General features: G+C 31.4%; 1 protein-coding gene across 1 annotated transcript in view; it reads right to left on the bottom strand.

The window, feature by feature from the left end:
• Window positions 1-16,298, bottom strand: part of Smp_169350 (hypothetical protein) — a gene marked incomplete at both ends in the record, with an annotated part of 39,430 nt that extends 23,132 nt beyond the window's left edge. Inside the window, 2 exons of the mRNA XM_018794648.1 lie at window positions 9,169-9,464; window positions 16,101-16,298. Coding sequence (XP_018649039.1) covers window positions 9,169-9,464; window positions 16,101-16,298 — 494 coding nt within the window. The remainder of the gene's footprint in view (window positions 1-9,168; window positions 9,465-16,100) is intronic.
• Window positions 16,299-24,111: the final 7,813 nt, after the last annotated feature.

Genomic DNA, 24,111 nt, shown 5'->3' with positions numbered 1-24,111 from the left:
GAGCTAAATAAATTTTTTTATCTGATTATAGAGAAGTGAACTCTATGTATACTTGTGTGCAGCCTTTGTTTCCTAGTGGAACTGTACTGAAGTTGACAGACAAACAGATCTCGAAAGCTCTGTCCATAGAAAGTTGAGCTAAAATTATCATAAAATTAAAACAGTATCAACATGCCATGACGCACATCATTGCCATAGTTGCATTATTGGTAAATTCTTGTGGTGACATTCTGGAGTCTACGGGTTGGCACATAAAACTAAGCTAAACTGACTGCCCGTACGTGCGATGTTTTATGGTGTAGGAATAGGTTGGAAGAAAGCTAGGGGTGACCAGACCGAAACATAGCACAAATCCATGAATTCACTGTCAAGTGGACTGAGCCATGTTGGTAAATGTAGACTACCTGATTAGGATCCGCGAGATGATAGCAATCGATGGTTAAAGACCTTGAGTGACATGGCTCAAAATCATTTGCAATGGCGAAGGTGCATCCACTCTTTGTGTTCTACCAAATTTTAATCTTCTGAATTCTTCATGCCCCTATCTTTTTTCTCTTTTCAAATTTATTTCACTGGATTATACCCCTTGAATAACATCTTCTAACCCTAGTATTTCGGATTACTGCTTACACTCCTACTACTTCTACCACTATGGGATTTGAATCGAAAATTGCATCTTTGTGTTAATGTGGTATGGCAACTCGAACTGATGTACGTTGTGACTGACTGACAGAATATTTACAATACCCTTCATGATTTTATTACAATTTCGCGTTGAGGCCTTATTTTAGGAATCTTAGGTAGTTCGCAATTTTTTTCAATACTAAACTATGAGACAGAGTAATTCTGTGACTAAAAAACCCATGCATTGTATCCTAATTAGTGTTTTAAGTGTTCTTATCAGACAACAAGTTTAAATATGTGAATAAATTATTGGCCGAAGTAAAGATATTTTTCAAATTGTGAAGTTGTTCCATGAGACCTATCAATCTTTCAAACATTTATTCAGATAATTCTTGTACATCTGCTGATAGTCATAGATACCACGTACTATTCTTTATCGTACCCTAATACTTCACAAGTACTCTAGCAGCAATTGTTTGTATAATGTGAAGTTGATTAACCTCATGAATATGTGATTTAACAGAGTAAATTCTCAGAACTAAATGAATCCAAATACTGAATTGTCGTCTAAACCGATTTAATTAGTTTCTTCAAATCAGGTCTTTAAGTAACACTGGTTTGTCAGGATTCTAACAAATATATTTTTTCGTTAGATAGTCATGATCTTTATAAATGTATCTTCAATGACACTCCTAAGTTCTCATATGAATCCTCTGTAAATTTTTGGAACCATAGCATCTACTGTAATTCAACGATTTCTTAAAAGACAGTAGCAAGCTAATACGTGAACAGTGTAATCTTGTAAAATCCATAAGGGTAACTGTTTATCACTATAGTTCTATATAACATTATAACTCAATTAATACAGATAAATTCTAATAGAATGCCAATGTTTATTTCATCAAGAAACACTGCTTAAATCACCACTAACAAGAATGAAGCTATTAAAGAAAATAAGTGGTTTTAGAATATTACATTTCACATTTTAAGTTTCTAAATGCTTTATATTAAGGTTAAATAATGTCTAATATTGAGACCCATAGATAGCGTTTGGGAATTTTTGGAACTTCTCAGTTGAATTCAGTTGCATGCCGTTGTTTATGTTCATAATGAACCCTAAATACATTACCTTTCTTTTCAAATGTCAATCCATTATTCATTGTTTTAGTGTGTCAAGGTAACAAACTTCAGTGTAAGCATAAACACTGAGATATATGAACATCTAGTTGACAGGGTCTAAAACTGATGCAAATTGTGTTCGAGTTTCACTACTAACGACTGTCCAACTTTGATGGAACGTAACCGTAACATCCAATAAATATTTTCTAGACTGCACAAAAATATTTTAATAATATTTTTTTGAGGTTTAACTTACCAAACATAAAATTCGTTAGGAAAAACAGACCAGTAATAGAAAAAAATAATTGGACAAAAGAGAATAAGCATATTCATCAAGAAACGTTGTATCCGATCCTATTTAAAGTACATTTAAAATGTACTTAACGTAAAGTTCAAGTGTGACTCATATTAGAATCGCCTATCTAAACTTTGTTCAAACCGGATCTATCTGCATCGATATCGATGATCTCATTGAAACTTAAACTTTATCTATATATTGTTGAACAACACAGAACGTTCTGATAAAGATCACCGATATGCCTATCTATTTATTATTGGTCAGATATAGATTATTAGTGATGTCTGAACAACTTTCCTATGATTTTCTACGCTAAACTTTAGTAAGCTCAAAGGCTCCTATGAAATGTAGACCTGTAAACTTTAGGAGAACAATTTAGATATCAAGTAAAGTGAAACACTGTTATATACAAATGTCACATTCGCATGATAAACAGACTTGATCGACAGTCCATCTGTCAGTTAATGTGTGGATTTAATTAGGGAAAAAACTTGAGGCTTTTCGAATACATTTAGAATAAGAAATTCTAACTGTGAACATGAGTTTTCCATGGTAAATTAACAACTCAGATTATCAACAAACTCAAGTAATATGTACATATTCCATACATAATATATATATGGATGGAATGATAGTGTAACGATTAATAAACTCTTATGAAATATTCTAATCTTAGGATGCTTTTTTAATGCTTGTTAATTTCACAAATCTGGAAGTGGATATGACACACATTGGGAAAAAACAAACAACTGCGTCACAAGGTAAGCCTTCACTTGAAATACACAAGGCCAAAGGAAAAGAGGAAGACGAAAGAACACATTATACCGAGAAATGGAGACACACATAAGAATGAACAAAAATTGGGTAGAACTAGAAAGGAAGGCCCAGGACAGAGTGAGTAGGAGAGTGCTGGTCGGCGGCCTATGCTCCATTGGGAGTAACAGGAGTAAGTTAATAATTTCACAAATATTATTTGTGAGATAACAGTTTGACGAAAATATGTGATGATGAAACTGTTATTTTGAACTTAATATCGATAATGTTAGACAGTGATATTACGTGTGCCTACGAGATTTATAAATGTGATATATTTGTAAAGTAATTATACGATAAATTTAAACCAAATATTTCAGTGAATTAACAGGATTTAGTCACCAGTATCGGGTTGTGAACATTGTCGAGTTTTTTTTATGGAGATCATGTTAGACCACCACTGAATCCCGCGTGCGGGATTTTGAAGGCGCACTGATGAGGGGCCCCGGACTAGGACGAAACGACTGTCCAGTATCCAGTCAGTTAACCATGATCTATGGAGCGTATTAATCAACATTACTCAGATTATCAGAGTTAAGATACTTTATAAGTTCAGGTAAATCCATAGATATGCATTTTCAGAGCTGTTATTCAAACATTTAAATCGATAAAAGGCTCAAAGTGAGCATGAATCACAACGTCATGTTCTGTAGAGAATTTAACAATTCAGCTGTTCAAGTTTAAACTCTATGTCCAAAAACCATATGTGAAACTTCCAGTTCTATCATTAGATCAAAACTCTCAATTTTACATAGATAATGATTTTGTTGTTTATATAGTATTTTTTTAAACATCTTTGTCACTTTTATTCACTTTCTTCACCTTTAACTTTCTGTTTTTCATTCGGTCCAAAAATTTACTAAACTTAACAATAAAAATAAATCGATTTATCAAACTTATCACAAGGGGGTTATGTTGAGATTTTAGTAATTTTATATAGTTAAAATCATGGGCCAATTGAAGCTAGACCACCCTGGGAAACCTGGAAGCACTAGACGGCCAACTCGTCCTATTGTGGGAATTCTCAACAGTGCGCATCCACGATCCCACCCCGCGGGTTTCAAACCTAGGACCTACCATTCTCGCGCCAGAGCACTTAACCGATAGACCATTGAGCCGGCATCCAGCGGTGTTAATGTCTAACCTCAAACAATCCACGAAATCGCGCGATAATTTTGATGCTTGATTATATTTCCTTGAAAAAGCTTGGACCAGATTGCCAGGCGAAACGTTGGATTTACTTCAAATCCATTTGCTGAGATTTTACAAATATATATTCCTTATATACTAATTTGTCTTAACCAACTGTTCACGATCATAATCTGTTTGTTTGTTTTTTTTTTCTTTCTTTAAAATAACTAACCATAAAAATAAAATATCGAATAAGTTTAAACAAACTTCATTTAGTATTATCAATTCACTTAAATGTATGATCACTTCTATTAAAGATTTGTTTAAAATGAAACAAACTGTTTTAATGATCAATTAACTATTGAAATTAACCGCATATATAAATGTGAAAAAGAAGACTATTCAGTAGATTAACGAATATCTTATATGTTCAATGTATACAACAACTGTTCTTGTTTTATTTCATAAAGACTTTAAAAAAAAAGAGAGAATATACATAAGCTTAGTTATAGATTATAATCATTATCAACATAAATATTGATATACTAATAATGATCAAATCAATATTGTTCACAGATATATGTAACTAATAGGGATAAAGTACTTATGTAAATCAATTTAAACGAAACGTTCAACAGTACAAAATCACTAATAACATTTAAATAAAAAATAAGGTAATAAAAATAAAGAACTTATTCTTGTGTATTTTGTTGGCGTCATACTAAATAATCTCATATAAGTCACAAGATTTACGGATTGTTCGTTTGTTGTTTTTTTTTTGCTTTTCCTTTTGGGATTTTGTTGCCAGGAGAAAAAAATTTTTCATCCAGTTTTTTTTATTTTTCTATTCGTATTGCAAAAACAAAATGAAATCTAACCTTATTGTAAATTATCTAATTTAGGTCTATAGGTTATTATGATACTAATAAAGGATTTCAAGGGATAATGAGTAAAAATTTGAAAAAAATAAGTTTTGACCCTTTTTACAGTTCAGTTTCTCAGTTACTATGATATTCAAGATTAGATTTTAATAACTGGCTTAGGAAATGTAGTTATTTATTCTATGTATTAATGTAATGAATGAAATGACTTGTGCCAGCATTATTCTTCAGTGTTCGTATCTTTTTGATGCTAGTATGCGTATTTGTGTATTTGATGTAAGTTTATTTAATTTTAGTCTTTTATGAAACGTTAGGCAAAAATGAAAAACAATTTGAATCAAACTTTCTATACCAGTGAAAATACGTCGTAGTAAGTAATCATTTTATCTTATCATAGAAATCCTAAATATTTCAAAGCCACAACCTCACTAGAGTTCCGGATTAATTACTTCATGTTTGGAAAAAGGTCATGATTAAACCTAACTATTATCCACACCCATCGGTAATATCAGTTTCCATTTCAAAATGATTGAACTTTATAGGCCAAAACCACTCACCTCAACTTATGTAATTTTTCACTTTGATAAAGTAGTAAGTAATAAGTAATTGCATATTAGAACAGGAACATTCTACTCATTCGTAATGGTTTTCCAACTGACATCAATCTGTGGTGCAAACTAATTTCACCCTGGTCCTTGGAAATGCATCAACAGTCAGTGGTACAAACCTTGTAGTATATGCTTAGTTATATAGAGTGTTTGAAAGGACCTTATATCTATATTTAAAAATTAAAGCTTTTCAAAAAGATGATTTCAGGTGAAGTATAACATGAAAATCACTTTATTTTGTCTCCTTGGTATTTTAGCTTGTTAAATACTGGCTTTATTATTTAGTTCATTATTCTGTTCGAATTATATTTCAAATAATTTAGGTGAATTTGTAGTAAATAGACACATCGAAAATGTCTGAATGTTCAAAGATCCTTCACATTCAACTTTATGAGTAAACAATCTGCCAGTAAACTGAGAATATTAAATCATTCTGTTAACTATGCGATGTCGACTCCCTTCGTAAGGTGTTTTAGTCGTTTTAAGGTAGGTCACGCCATATCTAGTGAAGCCGATTGGCTTTTCTAGAAATGGTTTCCTTCTTACAAGACTCACAAACCCACTGTGTGGATGTGGTTTTGTGGGAAAATTATTAAACCCTGGTCTTAGCGCTCGGGAGTCGCACCAAGGGCATATATACGCTACATGCATGTCACTAACAAACAAGTTTTCTTTCATGCATCCTATAGCATACATATAGGTATGTTCACGCACCTGGAAGGGTACATGGTCACCACTCCCTTCGAATGTATTTTTAAAACTGATTGTCACTGACGCACTGCATGCATGCCACTGGTACAGAGGCTTTCGCCCCTCCACCTCATGACATACACGTAGATATAAGCTCTCTTTCAGAGAAGGTTAATGGTCATTACTCCCTCGTATTTGCTACGGCATTTTTTGATTTCCTTCGACCTGAAAGATTAAGCCACTGATTTTATTGGACATAGAGCAAAAATATTTTTCAGCTTACATTCCTAGTGCTAATCCACGCGCTTACTCCTTGCATATACCCAGCTACATAAACCACACAAGCCAAAACTAATGCAATTCATATACATAAGCATAAACATCGGGCAACCCGCAATATTTTATTGAGCCCCGAATCGGGAACCCAATCATTCTGATTTACAACAGGGTAGTGGGTTAGTTCGACCTCTGACGACCACCAAAATTAGCTAACAAGGTTGCCCTAGCTACACGGCAGCACCACTTTGAGGCTATGAGTCGGGTTTTATTCAAATGCACAGGTACTATAAATACAAATCAGAAGCATTAGAAATAAACATTTCTAATGACTGCGTGCTTTTTACGAGTTTTAAAGTTGTCAGAGAAGTTATTGGTGGCAAGTCGAATTACATTCCATACTCGGAATAAGTATATGATAAAACTTTTGTAGTTTTCAGCCTAAAAATCTGACCGAAAAACATGTTGCTTGAAATTTGATTCATTGAACTCCAGATAAATTGTCTCACAGCCTCATTGTCATGTTAATCGATGTTATTGGAGAGTTTTGGGAATTTAAGCACGTGAGGAGGATCGTACTAGAAAGCAACAGCTACCTATTACCCCAGTGGGATTGAGTGTCTGTTTAAATAGCCTTAGTACTAGAGGCATTTGTCACCAAACGGGACGTGGAAAACATGTGAAACATGTTCTGTACTTACATCGAAGTCATTCAGTACAAAGTTGTAGAACTTTTCGAAATTGCATTTTTCATAGGTAAATGAATTCAAAAAAAACTATGGATAAGATCTAATCAGTTGGTTCAAATAATGTCGTGGAAATTTCTAAACTACTTTTTTAATCTTGGTAGTTGTATATATTGTATCTGATTTAGTCCCGAAATTCTGTCAAGTACATAGAAGCAATAATCCAAGAGTATACGTATCGATGTGTGTTATAAATATTTTATAAAACATCATAAAATCCACTGACGTATATCATCGTAATGTCATAATGTTGAGCTGATTTTTTACAGGAACCAATGTTGTGATTTCATGACGGAAACCAAATAAATAGAACTCACTGAAGCATTTAAAAACATAAACTTTTATTGTAGTAAAACATTATTAAATGTTTTTTCGTTGATGTAGCAATTGTTTTTATCTATCAATATTTAAGCTTGTTAAATAATTTATAGAGAAATAATAAATTTTATTTACATATAATTTTGAATGAGATCATTAAAATAAATCTATTTCATAGATGGGAAAGAGCAAACCAGATTCCTGCGGAAGGAGAAATCAGGAAGAAGGGCTGAAAGTGGACGGAACAGACAATGAGTACTGCACCTAATTGCGTCACAAGGCAAGCCCCCACATGGAATCCTCAAGGCCAAAGGAGAAGAAGAAGACCAAAGAATACATTACACCGAGAAATGGAGACACACATGAGAAGAATGAACAACAATTGGATATAACTAGAAAGGAAAACCTAAGACAGAGTGGTTTTAAAAATGCTGGTCGGCTACCTATGCTTCATTGGGGGTAACAGGAGTACGTAAGAAATTTCACAGATATTTATTTGCTACATAATCTAATTTTTAAATGGTTTATGTTTATTGGAGTTCAAAGTTAATCTCAAATAATATATTATGAGTAACTTACGGATTATATTACTGTTAATGTGTCAAATTCAGTTCCAATGTTGAGACACTAGATACATAGATTATCATCATGGAACCTCATTTTAAACGCTGACAAGCATGTACTTAAATAGTTGATAAAATAATGATGAAAATAATAATAATGGCGACAGTAATAATGATACCCTTATTCAATGTGGTTAGTATGGAAAATGGGATTCCCAGTGAACTGTTTCGATAAGTTCCTCTTACTTTTCATATACGTTACGAAGATATATATATATATAAATATAGATATATATATGAAATAAGTAAATAAAATTATGTGAAACCAAGTCGATCATTTTTAAAGAAATACAAATGTCTATTCAACTGTGGATTAGCAATAACTTCAGGAACATTAGTTTTTAATTACGTCAATTTTAACAACTTGTCTGTATAGTAGTAGAGCTTATGACAGAACTTCAAATTCAGATATCGGATTTCCTGGTTTATAAGCTAAGTTGGCATTTGTACTTTAATAGGGTACTTGCTTTTGTAGAGTCTTTCTTTTTCCTTACTTAATCTACCTAGTTTTAGGGAAGTATGTCGGCAAAATCTTCTTAACAAACATCAAAACACCGTATGGGGTAGCGAATGGTAGCACACGATATGTCATACAAACATTGTTACGACTTCATTATTTTCAAACAACTGAAAAGCCTCTGGCTGATGGTAACATCATTCCTCTGTTTTGTTACTTCGGAAAATTTCTTTCCTAAATTATGTCATGGCTTCAAATAGTAGACAAGGGAATTTAGTTGAATGATTCATACTACTTGCTATTATAGAGTAACATAACCTGATTATACCAAATGAAGTGATTGATAATACAAATTGAGAGAATACTTTAGTGATATTTAAACTGATTTAAGCAAATAACTCAATCTTTGGAACCGCAGTAAAGAAACTATGCAGTTTAATATGAACAAAGATTTAGAACTAATGACTTCATATTGTGAGGAACTTTGAAGTGACTAAAGAATACAGGCATATCTATACCAATAATTCATAAAATTTAAGAAAGAATACTGATAAACATTTTATCTATAGAGTTACATAACCCACCTTATCCAATCCACTTTGACGTTATCTGCTTCTGAAGATTGACAGTATGAATTTTCGTTAGGCAATAAGTTCATTCGATCAGCATTTAATCTCATTAATGTCGGTGATACTCTGGTTAATTTTCCTGTAGTAGCTGATAAAACGCTTCTTCTGACATAACTAAGTGCATCAATTTTTAGTTGAATAAATCGTGTAGCACATGATGCACATCTATCATCAGTAACTTTGAGAAGTGGATGATCTGGTAGTTTCAAACTTTCAAGAATTTGCGCTGTAATTGCTGGTGAAAGAGGAGTCTAATTGACAAAAAAGAAAAGAAACAATCATTTACATTTACCGATTAGACAATGCAATGTTAAAAATTTAAAGTTACCAGATAACTGTTTACCGTAACTTCTTATTCAACTCAAAAATAAATTAATCACTTATGCGATTCAACGTTGATAACAGAAAATCAACTAAACTTATTTACTGATCTTAACAATATCCTGAATAGATTTATTCTATGAATATTTTATAAATAAACAAAATAGTGATCCGAATGGGGATTTGTGAAGATTGTTGTAATTTTAACAGTTGAATTCAAGAATTGATCTAAACAAGATCACCACTGAAAACTTGGAGGCACTGTACGGCCGATTCATCCTAGTATGGGACTCAATAGTGCGCTCCCGCAATCCCGTACACTGAACTGGAACCCATGACGTTCGGTCTCTCATGCGAACGCCTAACTTCTAGACCGTCGGGCTGGTATCCAACAGTGATAATGTCTAAGAGTTATCTCCCTCAGACATTCAATGAAGAGTTGCTCAAGTTTAGGGATTGATTGGAGTTAGATATTAATGCCGTTGGATACTAGCTCAACGGTGTAGAAGTTAGGCGTTTGCATGCGAGATGGAACATCATGGGTTCGAGTTCCCTGTACGGGATTGCGGGGGCGCACTGTTGAGTCCCATACTAGGACGAATTGGCCGTCCAGTGCTTTCAGGCTTTTAATGGTGCTCTATTTTAGATCGATTCATGAATTCAACTGATAAAATGTTAATCACTAATCAAGGGTCATTGAACACATTTATTTATTACAACTAGTTTCTGTTGATTAGCTAATGGAAATAGCAATCGAATATTTTGTTCTTTGGAGGAACGTTTATTTCCCTTCTAGTAGTGAGGTGCACGAAATGAACATAAAACATAGAAATGAAATTTGATAATCTACGAAAAAAAAATACGAAAACTCCGTACAAACAACTTCCAGAAGTGCGAAGATGTTTATCAGAGAATATTTCAAAAGGTAACAGATATCTATTATTTAGAAGTCATTACATGATATTCAGAATGGCTGACAGAATTAAAGAATAAGTAGAACAATTTCCTCTCAGTAGTTCTAGGATAGTCTTAGAATGCTTCATAAATTAACATTAAACAGTTCATTTGGTTGCTTTTCTAATCAAAATTCATTTTGGTAAGGAACTTTGAACATCCAATCTTTCTTTGAATATAATTCAGAATGAAACAGAAATTATGTCTTCATTGTAGTTCTATTACTTTTATGAATAAAAATGATGAATCATTTGGGGTGTATATTCTTTTTCCATAATAAATATCTTATATGTAAACAATAAAAAAAGTACAAATTAGAGCCCATCCTTTTAACTTAAATCATTCTAGATATACTATGATTAACTTGGATACTTATAATGGTATTATAATTCATGATTTTTTATATCCCATTACATTTAAAATAAACCCAGTAACTGAATTTTTTAAGGTAAAATTTTCAACTAACCACATAAAGCAAAAATTATCAAAAAAGAATATCAGTATATATCAGTTATTCATAAACATTATCTTCCTTGATAGTAATGACACTAAATCCATAATAACTGTCATTATCCCTTGGGAAATGTTTATTTTTTTTGTTTAGTTTACAGATATGAATCATGAATGGTTTTATGATTTGTTGAATATAGTGAACAATTGAATAGAACAAGAAATAATAAATATAATAAGTTGAACATATGAATCGCTACACCCAGCTTAAATAAGAATAATCTCATAAAATCAAACTATGATGCCTAATTATTTAAGAAAGAACATTTTGATCCCATATACTACTTTTAAAAGGTATTTGATAAAAATATTAATCAGTTAAATTTATAGAATTTCTGGAGGCTTCCTGAAAATACATAAGCTTATGGATAAATTACCGTTCACTAGGTCATGTATAAACAAAAAGATAATAAATGGTCTGAATAACTTCGTTTTATTGAATTTAAAACCATTAATTAATTTATAAGCAAAGATGAATGGTGGCTAGCAGTGGAATCCCAGGATGCTCATTTTGTCCTATTTTGGACTTGTCAGCTAGATGTACCTGCATCTCAGAGTGAACATCAACTCTGAGATTCGAACCCAATGGGATGAAGTTGAAATTCACAGGCAAGTGGCTATCAGGATTCAGTAGCTGAGTGGATAACGCGATGACGTTTGAAACGAAAGGTATTGTGTTCGCGTCCCAGAGTGAACATCAACTCTCAGATGCAGGTACATCCAGCTGACGAGTCCCAAATAGGACAAAACACGTATCCTGAATTCCACTGCTAGCCACTATCCATCTTTCCTTACCATGAAATGATTCTGTTTACATAGTAACGAAAACATGACTTTGGAACATAAGAAAGTTGAGAAACTGAAATAAAATACTATCTCATTAAATAAAAAAGGTCATTAAGGAAATTCGAATTCGAAAAATGTTGATGAAGTTAACTTTCAAAGAAAGAAACCAACATTTAACAACAAAAATTAAATAATTTAAGATCTTAAAAAATTAACAACTGAGTATTCTATCAGATTGCGCAGCGTTTAGTTCCTAAAGGAAGACAATTACTCACACAAATAAAAATGTCTAGTTAATTAATTACATACTTCTAGTAAGTGAGCTGTTAATAAATTCATAGTGTTGTAAAGCAAATGGTAATAATTATTTCTTATTGTTTAATTGTGAACCTTCTGAAAGTCAAAAGTTATACACGTCATTATGTCAAAAATGTATATCTGAGACATGATTATCGTATTTTCATCTACATCGATCGTGTTAAATTTAAATTCAATGCTTTATCCATATCCATGACAACATTGACTGATATCTTTGTCCATCCAAATGTGTAATTAATCTGTGTAAGAAAACTGTTTCACTGATCAAAACAAGTAAAAATAACTGTAAAATTTACTTGTAGAATAAATGTGGTTTCACAAAAACAGCTACTTGTAACACAAATGATTTTTACGGAAATTACTTTCATCCAATAATACCATTGATATAAGTATGTCATAATCACAGTGTATTAATCAAGATATCCAAAGAGAAATTATTCATTAATTCATACTAAATCAGAAGAATTTAATGTCAAGATTTTAATACTGGCTTTTTAGTCAAATGTTTATTCTAAAACAACTCACAACTACTATGTGTAATTGTATAAATGACTTATAAATAGATATATATTAAATAGTATGGAGAAAGACATGAGAAGAATGAACAAAAATTGGTTAGAACTAGAAAGGAAGCCCCAGGAAAGAGTGGGTTAGAGAATGCTGGTCGGCGGCCTATGCTCCATTGGGAGTAACAGGAGCAAGTAAGTAAGTAAAATATGTTAAATAGTAATTAATAAATAATTATTGGACAGACCAACGATAATATTTGTTCAAAGTTGATCGCTATACAATGATTCCTAAGCCATCATAATATATTCAGACTTCTACAATCATTAAATAATGACTACATTGGTTATAACATCTTATCATTGTACGAAATTATTCAGTTTACGTCATATCACCATCATTAAACAGTTATGTAATATTTACAGCTTGAAATATAAAAGCTGCAAACAAACCTACAACGATGGATAGTGGCTAACAGTGGAATCCAGGACGCGCGTTTCGTCCTATTTGAGACTCGTCAACTGGATGTACCTGCATCTGAGAGTTGATGTTCACTCTGGGACTTGCGTCCTGGATTCCACTGCTAGCCACTATCTATGTTTGCCTATAAAGCTTGTGATTTCAGGCAATATGGAGGCAGTCCACATAAAATGCATATATGCCAACAAGAAACTAATCAATTGTAGTCCAAAATAACCATGGGGAGATACAAGTCAACAACAACAAGTGAATGTAAACCTATAAAGATATTAAAATTTAACTTGCTCCAGTTCGATACAAAATATTTCATTCATAATTTTATCCCGAAATTCTTAATTTAATTAAAAATAAAACAGCCGTCCAGTGCTTCCAAGTTTTCTATGATAGTCTAGCATAGACTTGTGACTTGTGAATTGAAATTTGAAAATACTACAATCTCCACAAATCCCCGAAATTGATTTTTTTAGAAAAAAATATAAAATAAAAGTAGTATAGGCAAAAACAATTTAAAAATAACCTTAACATCTGTTAAGAAAATATGATGATAACCACCAAGATATGGATAAATACATCTGTATGTGATAATAACACTCTTTAATAATCCTATCTTGACCTTTTACATTATTTTTTGTATTGTTCATATTTCCTTTTATATCTTAAAACAAAAGCAAATGAGAATATAGAAGGAAATGTATACAGATGGATAGAGAAAACAAGTAAATGTACTAATCAATATTACATTCAACAGAAATGATGTAAAACCTGATTAAATCCCTATTATTAAATGTTCAGGACTGACTAAATCTAAATTTGAAAATATTTTCTCAAAGAAATTACTTTCGTCAAAGAATGACTTCAGTTGATTGATAGATGTTTTGTTGTGATTTGAGGAATTCTTTTTTGGAATGATGAATATAAAAAACACACAAGATCACATTCGGAATTTCCAGGTTTTATTGAGGTTGAATAATAGTTTATTTACTCATTAGTGCCTAATATCAAAAAGAATTTCTTGAAGTTTAAGTGATAACTGTTTATCCACGAAGAGAAGCTTAAGACAATGAATTGTTAGCGACATCAACTTGACATATCACAAATGAAACGAATTCTAAAATTAAACTAATCAGTATTCAAGAGAATAACTTAGTTGCACTGTACTTCATTAAAGATGCAGTGTTCAGGATTTGACGTTCTGTCAAGTTTTCGATTTTTATACTGCCTATCAGTACCAAACTAACTAATTGCTATTTATGATTTATTCAATTATAGACAATTCCTGGTGAAAACATTTCCTAAAAGTCAAATAATCAAGTAAACTAGCCAGTAAGATTAAATTTATTTCTTACAGGTTGATAAAATTAAAGGAAAATATATTAAAAATGTAAGATAAGCAATAATTTGTTTATTTTTTAATAAGAAGTCTAGACTAAATAGAAATGTTGTCATTGTTTTTGTTTAGTGTCAATAATTATGGGAAATGTAGTGAATTAGTTGATGTGGATTTGAAATGAATTCAGTATCCAACAGAAAAAATAAAACTATCGACATGAAATTCAAATTTCAAAAAGTCAACTAACTAATATGTTGTATCCCGTGGAGAATTATGAATGGTAACTTTGAGGACTATTTATGGATCAATGTGATATGTATATTTCCTATTGTATAATAGTTAAGTAACTAACCTAATCGTATTCGTGTTCCTCTTATCATTAGCTTTATTTTGACCTTTGAACTATTATTATACGATTCTTGAGTTATCTCCAGACTATTGATTACTGTTCCCCCTATTCACAGCCACATTTGGCCAAATCTTGTATAAATGTTACTTCCCATTTTATGGTACGATGTGATCTGTTTGATTGGTATATAAACCCAGTATGTTTGTGAATAATGATTCATATTGCAGAGGTTGTTATTGGTGTTCTGGACTAAACTGGTTGGACTAGGCAGATAGCAGGACTGATAAGTACTCAAGACTGATCATATGGCTTTTGTGTATCATAGCTCTGATAGATAATTCGCTCCTCTCTGATTGGCGGGGATCAGCACGTGCATATCTCAAATAGGGCACACGTACGCACGCACACGTTATAACATAATACTACAATTTAAAAGTTCAATAAACAATGTGTTGATGATGTAATAAGAAGTCGTGATTTATAGAGATAAAGTTCAAGCTGGTGAGAATGACATAGGCATGAGAGGCTTTTGGAAATATCACTATTTAGCTTGAATAATGACAATAAAACTGAGAGCCGAGATACGTTTTATTTAAGAAATCCAAGAGTCTTAACAGCGAAAGGGAAAATAATGTGAAGTTTAGGGTAAGGAACGAACATAAACAGCTACTCAACACCATTTTATTTAGGTTACTGTAATCTAATTACAACATGGAGCATGTGTTTTTATTGTCAGTTTCTCAGAATGATACTTTTCGTTTCAGAAATGTTTTCCACAAAATATTCAAATATGACCTTATAATTTGGTTACTGCAAAGAGAAGATTGTTTCTAATATTTGATTAAGATTAGTTCACTTTTAAGTTAAAGATACCGGATTCCTTTCAAATAAATTGCGTATTTTACAAACTTTACTTGTCATTTTTCCAAAAAGATATTCTATGTTTTATGATTACTTAATCCGCTCTCTATTATCTTCCTATATTTGTAAGTATTAACTTGATGCATTATGAACTCAACGTCTTACTTTTAAATTCAATGTCTTAAATTATTTGGTCAGATGCCTTTAGTGGAACCTATCGGCTGTCATAGTCAGATTTGAAAATATTTCAATTTCAACATTTCAGACATTTTTGAACAAGTATTAATTATTCACAATATACATTTCCAGCAACTGGTGTTCTGGCTTTCAGATAATCTCGAGTAAATTCATAGTCATAGAAAAAGAATTGGCCTAATAAAATACACAGTTAACGCGATATCATATTTTAAAGTTATAAAGGAATTATCCTCTACAAATATGATACAAACTCATACATCCATTATAACTTACTTTCATTAAGATTACTGAATAATACGGTGATCCAGGAATGACTAAATCATATGCCTGTCGTATCAAATCTTTTAAACACATTAAACATGCATTACATCGTGTTACTAACATTGGGATAGAATCCATTGAACCAGCATGTAATATAGATTGTAATACAGACATTGTTGTATTTTTACAAGTAAATCTTTTATTGGTCATTGAAATATGATCAGGTTTATTAAGATAATGATTTGAATTATTATTATTATTATTTATAGTTGACTTTGAATTTTGTAATATTTGCTTTTCATGAAATCCAATATCGGTTTGTAGTTCATTCATACCAACTGACTGATAATTTGGATTGATATAACTCATATTACTGTTCCCTTTTTTTTGTTGAATTAATCAGCTGATTATTATTTCATATTTTATTGGCACAAAATTCAAAGTATCGAGCATCTAAATTGATAGAAAAAGAGATCTAGTAAGTATAAAACAATAAAAAAATATTGTAATTTATATTTTGAGAATACACAACATTCTGTAATTTTCTTATGTTATTTTAAAAAGTACATTTGATTACGATTAATCTTCTCATTGTTGTTTAAGACATCAGTTGATCAGTCCCTTTTTGGCATATGAGTATTTGGTATAGATTTCTTCCATATTCCTTTTAAGCCACAAACATTGTTTTGGCAGAGATATTTAGTGGCTAAGAGTGAGATTAAGAACATACGTTCTAGCTTATTTGGGACTCGTCAGTTGGATGTACCTGCATCCTAGAGTTGATGTTCACTGTAGAACTCTGGACTCAATAGCGTAGGGGATAACGCGACGGTGTTTAAAGCAAATGGTACTGAATTCCAGTCTCCAAGCGAATATCAAATATGGGATTCATGTACATCTAGCTGGCAAGTTCCATACAGAATGAAACACGTGTTCTGGATTCAATTGCTAGCCATTATCCATCTCTGCTTAAAAAGTTCTATCAAACACAGTTTACGTACACATTTTTTTGTGTATGACTGAATCCATCAGCACTCCTACAAATGAATCAAACTTCTATATTCAGGAGAAATTCGTATAATCTCTACCTTGATCATCAAAACATCGTCCTTCTTAACTAAGCTTTTAAAATGTGATTCATTTCACTGCACATATAATTCTTTGAATATGTTAGTGCACTCACTTTTATATTTCATGGTTAACGTTAAGTTGAAATCAACCTTATCCATGTTTCACTTAAATGAAGCTATATCAAGATAAATAAAAACACTGCTAAGAGTTCGTGTGAGGAGATGAATTTCAGTAAACCTCTGAAGAAGGTCCGATCTTAATAAATCCATGAAATGAAAAGAATAATAAAATAACTAACAAAACATTGATACAATAAGTCTATAGAAAACATCATCAGGGCAACGCAGCAAAATCAAAATATAAAATCATTATGACATATGGAAAAAAACTGGACGATACACGTTGCCTAAACAAATAGTTATACAAATGTCTGTAAAAAGAAATATAAAACCACAAATTAACTTGGTGATCCATTATGTTTCTAGCTTCAAATTGGTTTATTATGTAAATTATTATTTGATAAATTGTTCATTAAAAATAAGTGAATGAAAACTTAATGGAATAAGGCTTAAGTGCCTATATTAAAGTCTGAAACTTCAGGGTTCCACTCATTGTAGGGCCTTATATAAACCCTTCTAAAGACTTGTGTACAAGGACATAATAACTGTTCATCGCTTCCTGGTCCTCAACTATTGGCTAACTAAAGTCCGTCCTTAGTGAAAAATCCAATACACAACAATCTCCAAAATATTTTTTCCACCATGAATGCACCTAAACCTTTCATCGAACATATGTAAATATGGTAGTAGATGTAACAACCTACTTGTTTTCAACATATTTTATAACAGATTGATGTACCTTAATAAACAATAATGTGAAATGATATAAATTAGAATTATTCATCACCTAAAGAAACGGTTACATAATCTTATCATTACATCAAATATCTTAACAAATATTGTTTATCTGAAAAACATATTTTAGCATTTTCAGCATTATATCTCAATAATTCATGACGTCTAAGCCAGTCTACATAAGTGTATCTTAGTTATTTATTAAAATGATGCTTCGTAATTATATAACATCAATCATTTATGTATAAGAGATTTTATTTACCATTTTTATCTTAATAAGCACTTTTTTATTATGTATGACTCATGTAGCAATAAAAAATAAGTTAACAATTGACTTTTGCAAATGCATAGTTGATATGGAAGCTGTACTATTCGATTCATCATTTCAGTTGTTAACTATGATTCAAATGAATGTGAATTAATTTATGTAATACGAATTATATATGAAAATGTAGTAGTAGTAGTAGTAGTAGTAGTAGTAGTAGTAGTAGTAGTAGTGGTAGTAATAGTGTAGTGAACAAGAACACGAGTGGGGAAAATCGAATGTATTTAAGCAGAAATTACAAACTATCTCACTAAAATCTGGCAACCATATAGTAAACAGTTAATTTGCAAAATAACAATCAATTGTCTCAACCTTAACTGTTCCTTCTGCAAATATCAGTCCGTCTTCTCTGATTTCATTGTTCATACATTTTTGCACCGATTTCGCTTCATTCCTGTTCGTTCCTTATCGATCTTTTGCCGAAATATATTCTATGTCTGACCATCACCATATCCTACTTATGTGGATATAAGTAGCCCACACTACAGTAGCTGTAGTACTAGTAGTGAATATTCCTATTTGTAATGTTTAGAAAAATCTACCAAATATTAAGAAGTTATAAAGTATTTATCAAAATGTAATAGATATAAGAGAAAGTATCATGGAATATAGAAAATATGGTTATTTCGACTTTTAAAGGGGCAAATCTTATTAACTTAGTTAAACAATTATTCAAAAAACGACACTAATTTCCTTTTATATACTTATTTAAGTGGTTATCTCAAAAAAACATAATAATATTCTACCAAATGTTTAATGTAAGACTAAATTGTGTGAAAAACTAGTAAGACGTAATAAGGAGGGATGAATGCGAAGTGAATGAATCATGTATAAGGGAGATTAACAATGATATTTAACCGATAATAACAATATTAATAATAATAATACGAAGATTTATGAATAAAGATAAGAGAGACAATTACATTTGACTACGAAAGGTCGTAAGTAGAATAGTCAAATTAGGTCATCCAACAGCAAAGATTGCTATTGATTACTTGACCCGAAGGTCGACCAGGGGAGTAGGAGGGGTTGTGGATATTTCTTCTATACGCATAGCTCCGGTTTCTTCATCCGGATGGCTACTGCCTCAGCCTTTTGAAGGACTTTAAGCCTGACAAGCTTTTGCAAAAAATTACTAACCCTATAAATATTCTCCAACCCCTCCCCTTCCCCTGGCCAACCACAAGGCCAATTAATCAATAGTAATCTTAGTTATTGGATGACCTAATTTGACTATTCTACTTAGGACCTTTCGTAGTCAAATGTAATTGTCTCTCTTATCTTTACTCATAAATCTTTGTATTATTATTATTGGTTAAACATCATTATTAATTTCCCCTATACATGATTCATTCACTTCGCATAATAATATTCTATTTGTTCCTTTACCGACTCAAATTGTCGTAGAATGGTTGAAAAGTAACATACAGAGAACTATATAGTTACGACAATTTTACATGGTATTTTAAAGTGGAAATATTATTTATTGTATTAATATAAAAGAATCAAAAAAATCAAAAAAAAAGAATTAAAAAAATCAAGATTTCTAAAGATAATGATTCCATGTGAAACTATATCCATTTGATTAGAGTTTTTAACTATTTTTTTCAAAAAAATAAAAAAAATCAAGAATAAACGGTCCTGGGTTCGAACCTCGCAAGGCGGGATTGTCAATGCGCACTGCTGAGGAGTCCCACAATAGGACGAAACGGTCGTCCAGTGTTTCCAGGTTTTCCATGGTGGTGTATCTTCAATTGACTCATGTTTTCAACTATATAAAATTACTAAAATCTCCACAAAACCCCCTTCTAATAATAATTATCAACTAATGTCTATGAATAAATCAAGATAGGTATTTTACAATTAGAACAATATTCCAAAAAAATTAGTAACTGGGTATTATTTAATCTATCCTAGACTTACTACTTTATTTAGCGGAATAATAAAGCTTTATTGGAAAATTTTAATCTTTATTATACTATAGTACTTTAAATAGAAAGAAAAGAAAAGAACAAATCGGTTAATAAGAGCTTATAAAATCTGTAATAACACTATTAACTGTAATAGTAATATTGTGGTGTGGTCTACTTATATCCATATAAGTAGTATATGGTGTGGGTCAGACATAGAATGTATTTTGGCAGAAGACCGATGAGGAAAGAACTGAAATGAAACGCAAACGTCTGGAAAATGCATGAGCAATGGAATAAGAGAAGAAACAGTGAAGATTGAAACAATTGGTTGTTAATTTGCAAATTGACTGTTCATTGTTTGGTAATCAGAATTTATTGAGATAGTCTGTAATCTTTGCTTAAATACATTCGATTGTCCCCAACCAGTCGTGTTCTGTTCACTACAATATTAGTAGTATATTGAAATGATAATAATTTATTTTATTTTCTAAGAATATAATTTCATTATTATAGACTGTAGATTTTAAATTATGGTATTATTACTAAAACAAATATAATACATAATTAATATTTATATATTATACTTGTGTTAGTTATGAAAATCATTTCTTTTTGACAAGACTAATGACTTTTGAAGAAGTAGTATAATTAAACAAAATAAATGATCGTTTCATCCACTTAATATATATTTACTAGTTAATTGTTTTTCGGTAAATTTCTTTGGGATTCTCATATAATATCTTGACTGATTAATTTAAATTAAATAAGTAGTATTGTGTTATGCATTGCCTATGCGGACAAACATAAGTAGTATGTAACAGAAAATGGAATTAGAATGCTTACTAACAAAATGAATGAAATAATGAGAAGAAACTAAACGAAGAGCAATCTAAATAAGGACAGGATTAGAATAATTATGAAGCATATAAAGTACAACTGAAGGAAGACATACAAATATTGTATTTAATGTATGATTTTCATATTTTACAAGCTACTATTTGATTTTGCATGTAACAATAAATAGCTTTCCGAGTCAAATTTTTGTTCATTACAGTAGAAATTGTCTTAAAAGTAGCAAAAGATAATTAACGTACTAAACCCTAAATTGATTGAAGATGGAAATTTGTATAAATGGAATCAAAATTAGTCATTTGATATTAACTTTAAGGAGCAGTTCAGCTGGCCTTCAGCTACTTACTCTACGACTACCTACCATTCCTAAACAGCCTGAATGAAACATTGAAGTAGGTCCGCCGACTCTAATTTCAGTTCGAAAAGCTATAGCTAATCTGAAACTAGGAACAGCAGCCGGTCCCAATGGATTGACTTTAGAAGTCTTTAGGGATGGTGGTCCCATTTTAACGTTTAGGTTGACTAATATTTTAGCTAAAATCTGAGTTGGACGTAATCCGATGCGACTAGTCACAATCACTGATTGTCCCAATATATAAGAAGGGGTCAAAATCTTCCTCAGATAACCGTAGAGGTATTCGTTTGACTAATATAGCGTCTAAAATACCAACCTCAATAATTATCGGACGCCTAACAACGACTCGTGAACTACAAACACGAGAAAATCAGGCTGACTTCAGACCTAGTCGTAGTTGCACCAACCACATATTCACCATTCATCAGATCTTAGAACACAGACATGCTTATCGGTGCACGACAATAATGGTTTTTCTCGACTTAAAGGCAGCATTTGACTCTGTAGATCGAGAGGTTCTATGGCAGTGTCTGTCATTGAAAAGTGTATCACAGAAGTGCATAATCCTTGTGAAGGCTCTTCACACGAACACTACCAGTCGAGTGAGAGCTTATGGTGAACTGTCATCTTATTTTACAACCTCAAGCGGTGTCCGGCAAAGTTGTCCACTATCTCCATTTTTGTTCAACTTCATCATAGATCCACTGCTGGAAACAACGCTCTGGACGGCCAGACCAAAATGTGGCATCAGTCCATAAAGTCACTAACTTCTAGTCTGAGTCATGTTGGTAGACGCAGACTACATGGTTGGGGTCTGCGTGATTATCGTAACCAATGGTTGGAGACTCCGTATGACATGACTCAGAATCGATCACAATGGTGTAGGTGTATACACTGTTTGTCATCCATTCAACCGTGAGATTAAAATTACTTTATACCTTTCTTTCTACGAACTAATCCTTTCTTTCTGTATTATATCCTTATACACAATCTTTGTGTTTATATATTACTACCGTTGAAGTAACTAGTTCCATGAATTTGCTGTTCATCTTGTTGTGCTAACGAGTTCTGGCAACTTGGACCATTGTATATATGTGCCTGGTCCTAAGTTGTAGATGACTGATTTGATTGTAAAGCATACTGCGTCTTGAATGCAGAGAATTAAATTTTTCACAATAGTGATATTGTGGTTGTATTCTAAAATAAAAAGACTTACTATCCTCTTTCAGCTTTTAAGTGACTCATATGAGTTTATGACTAAAACTATCATGAAAGTTGTGCACAATACGAATAAAACAAATTAAATGTCAAACTATCTGTAATCATCTTACAAAAATAAAAAGAATTCTGAATTATGTAAATTAAAAGGTTGATAGTAAAATGAGTCCACAATAAAGATAAGAATAATCTAAGTAAGAAGTACAATGAACGATGATTATTTATTCAATCTTTTTTCCTATGAACTTTCCTCCATTTAACAAAATCATACTTCATGGTGACTATGAATAATGGAATTTTTGTAATCGAAATACAGTAAAATAATATTTATGCATCAAATGCAGTGCAGTATGTTATACAAACGTCAAATTATAACTATTTAATATGCCAAAAAGAAATATAAAGTGAATGAACTATTTAGATAACAACAGAACTGCAGAAACCAGTAGCAAACAGAGATTGATAAATGAATTCTGTTAGATACATATACTGAAGACACATACATTGTCTGGCCAAAGAAGAATTATACATGCTGTTTTTACTGTTACTATAAAATATTTGATTTTCTTTTATTAAACTAAAAAAAAATGAATACAGACTACCCTAAGTTTCACACTGGCATATGTCTAACTTGTCTAATAAAAACTAAACAATCATAAAAGTTTAATAAATTAATTGTATCTTAGTAAGTTAGTTCTTTCATTCGATCATTATAAATTTCTTATAACATTTAAAATGAAATTGTTAGAGAAGCTTAGAATTGTGTACAAAAGATTGGTTATTATGATATGACCATAAAAATATGTAATCACCAACCGGATACATCTCTGCACACTTAACCTTAAATTGTATTCTACGCATGGGAACTAGGAATAATACATTATTATTGAAACTGAAGGAGATCAAGTAATTCATGAGTTTCTAGAATTTTATTTAAACTTTAAACTCTTAAATCATCATAAAACTTCTGAGACAAGTATTTGTTGAATTTATATCATATAAATAACATGTATTATTGAATAACAACAGTGTTTGTCACTGACTGACAACATACTCCACGATGCTTATTATATTAGGTTATAACGTTGTCTGTTTATGTATACATATCCAACAGAGACTAACTATTTTGGTTTAAAAACTATTAGCCACAGCAGGCTACATACTCCAGTTAAAATCGATAACTGTTATACACTCAAATAACTTCAATAAGTGACTGCAAATTTGATTATTGGTTTTGAGTTTAAAGTATCTTAGCCGGTTTAAAGTTTCAGTAATCAACAAATACTACACGTTTGAATTTGTATGAAATATAAGTTTCAAATTACAATGTTAACAATTACCAAATATGAATTTAAATTGATAAATTGAATTTTCGAAGATTATTAGTAAACAAATATATCAGAAAAGCAAAGTGATAGACAGTATATATTAAATC

This window comes from Schistosoma mansoni, chromosome 1, assembly GCF_000237925.1.
Source record: "Schistosoma mansoni strain Puerto Rico chromosome 1, complete genome".
Classification (NCBI taxonomy): domain Eukaryota; kingdom Metazoa; phylum Platyhelminthes; class Trematoda; order Strigeidida; family Schistosomatidae; genus Schistosoma; species Schistosoma mansoni.
Note: the sequence above shows the minus strand (reverse complement) of the source record. Positions and strands in the feature narration are given on the sequence as shown.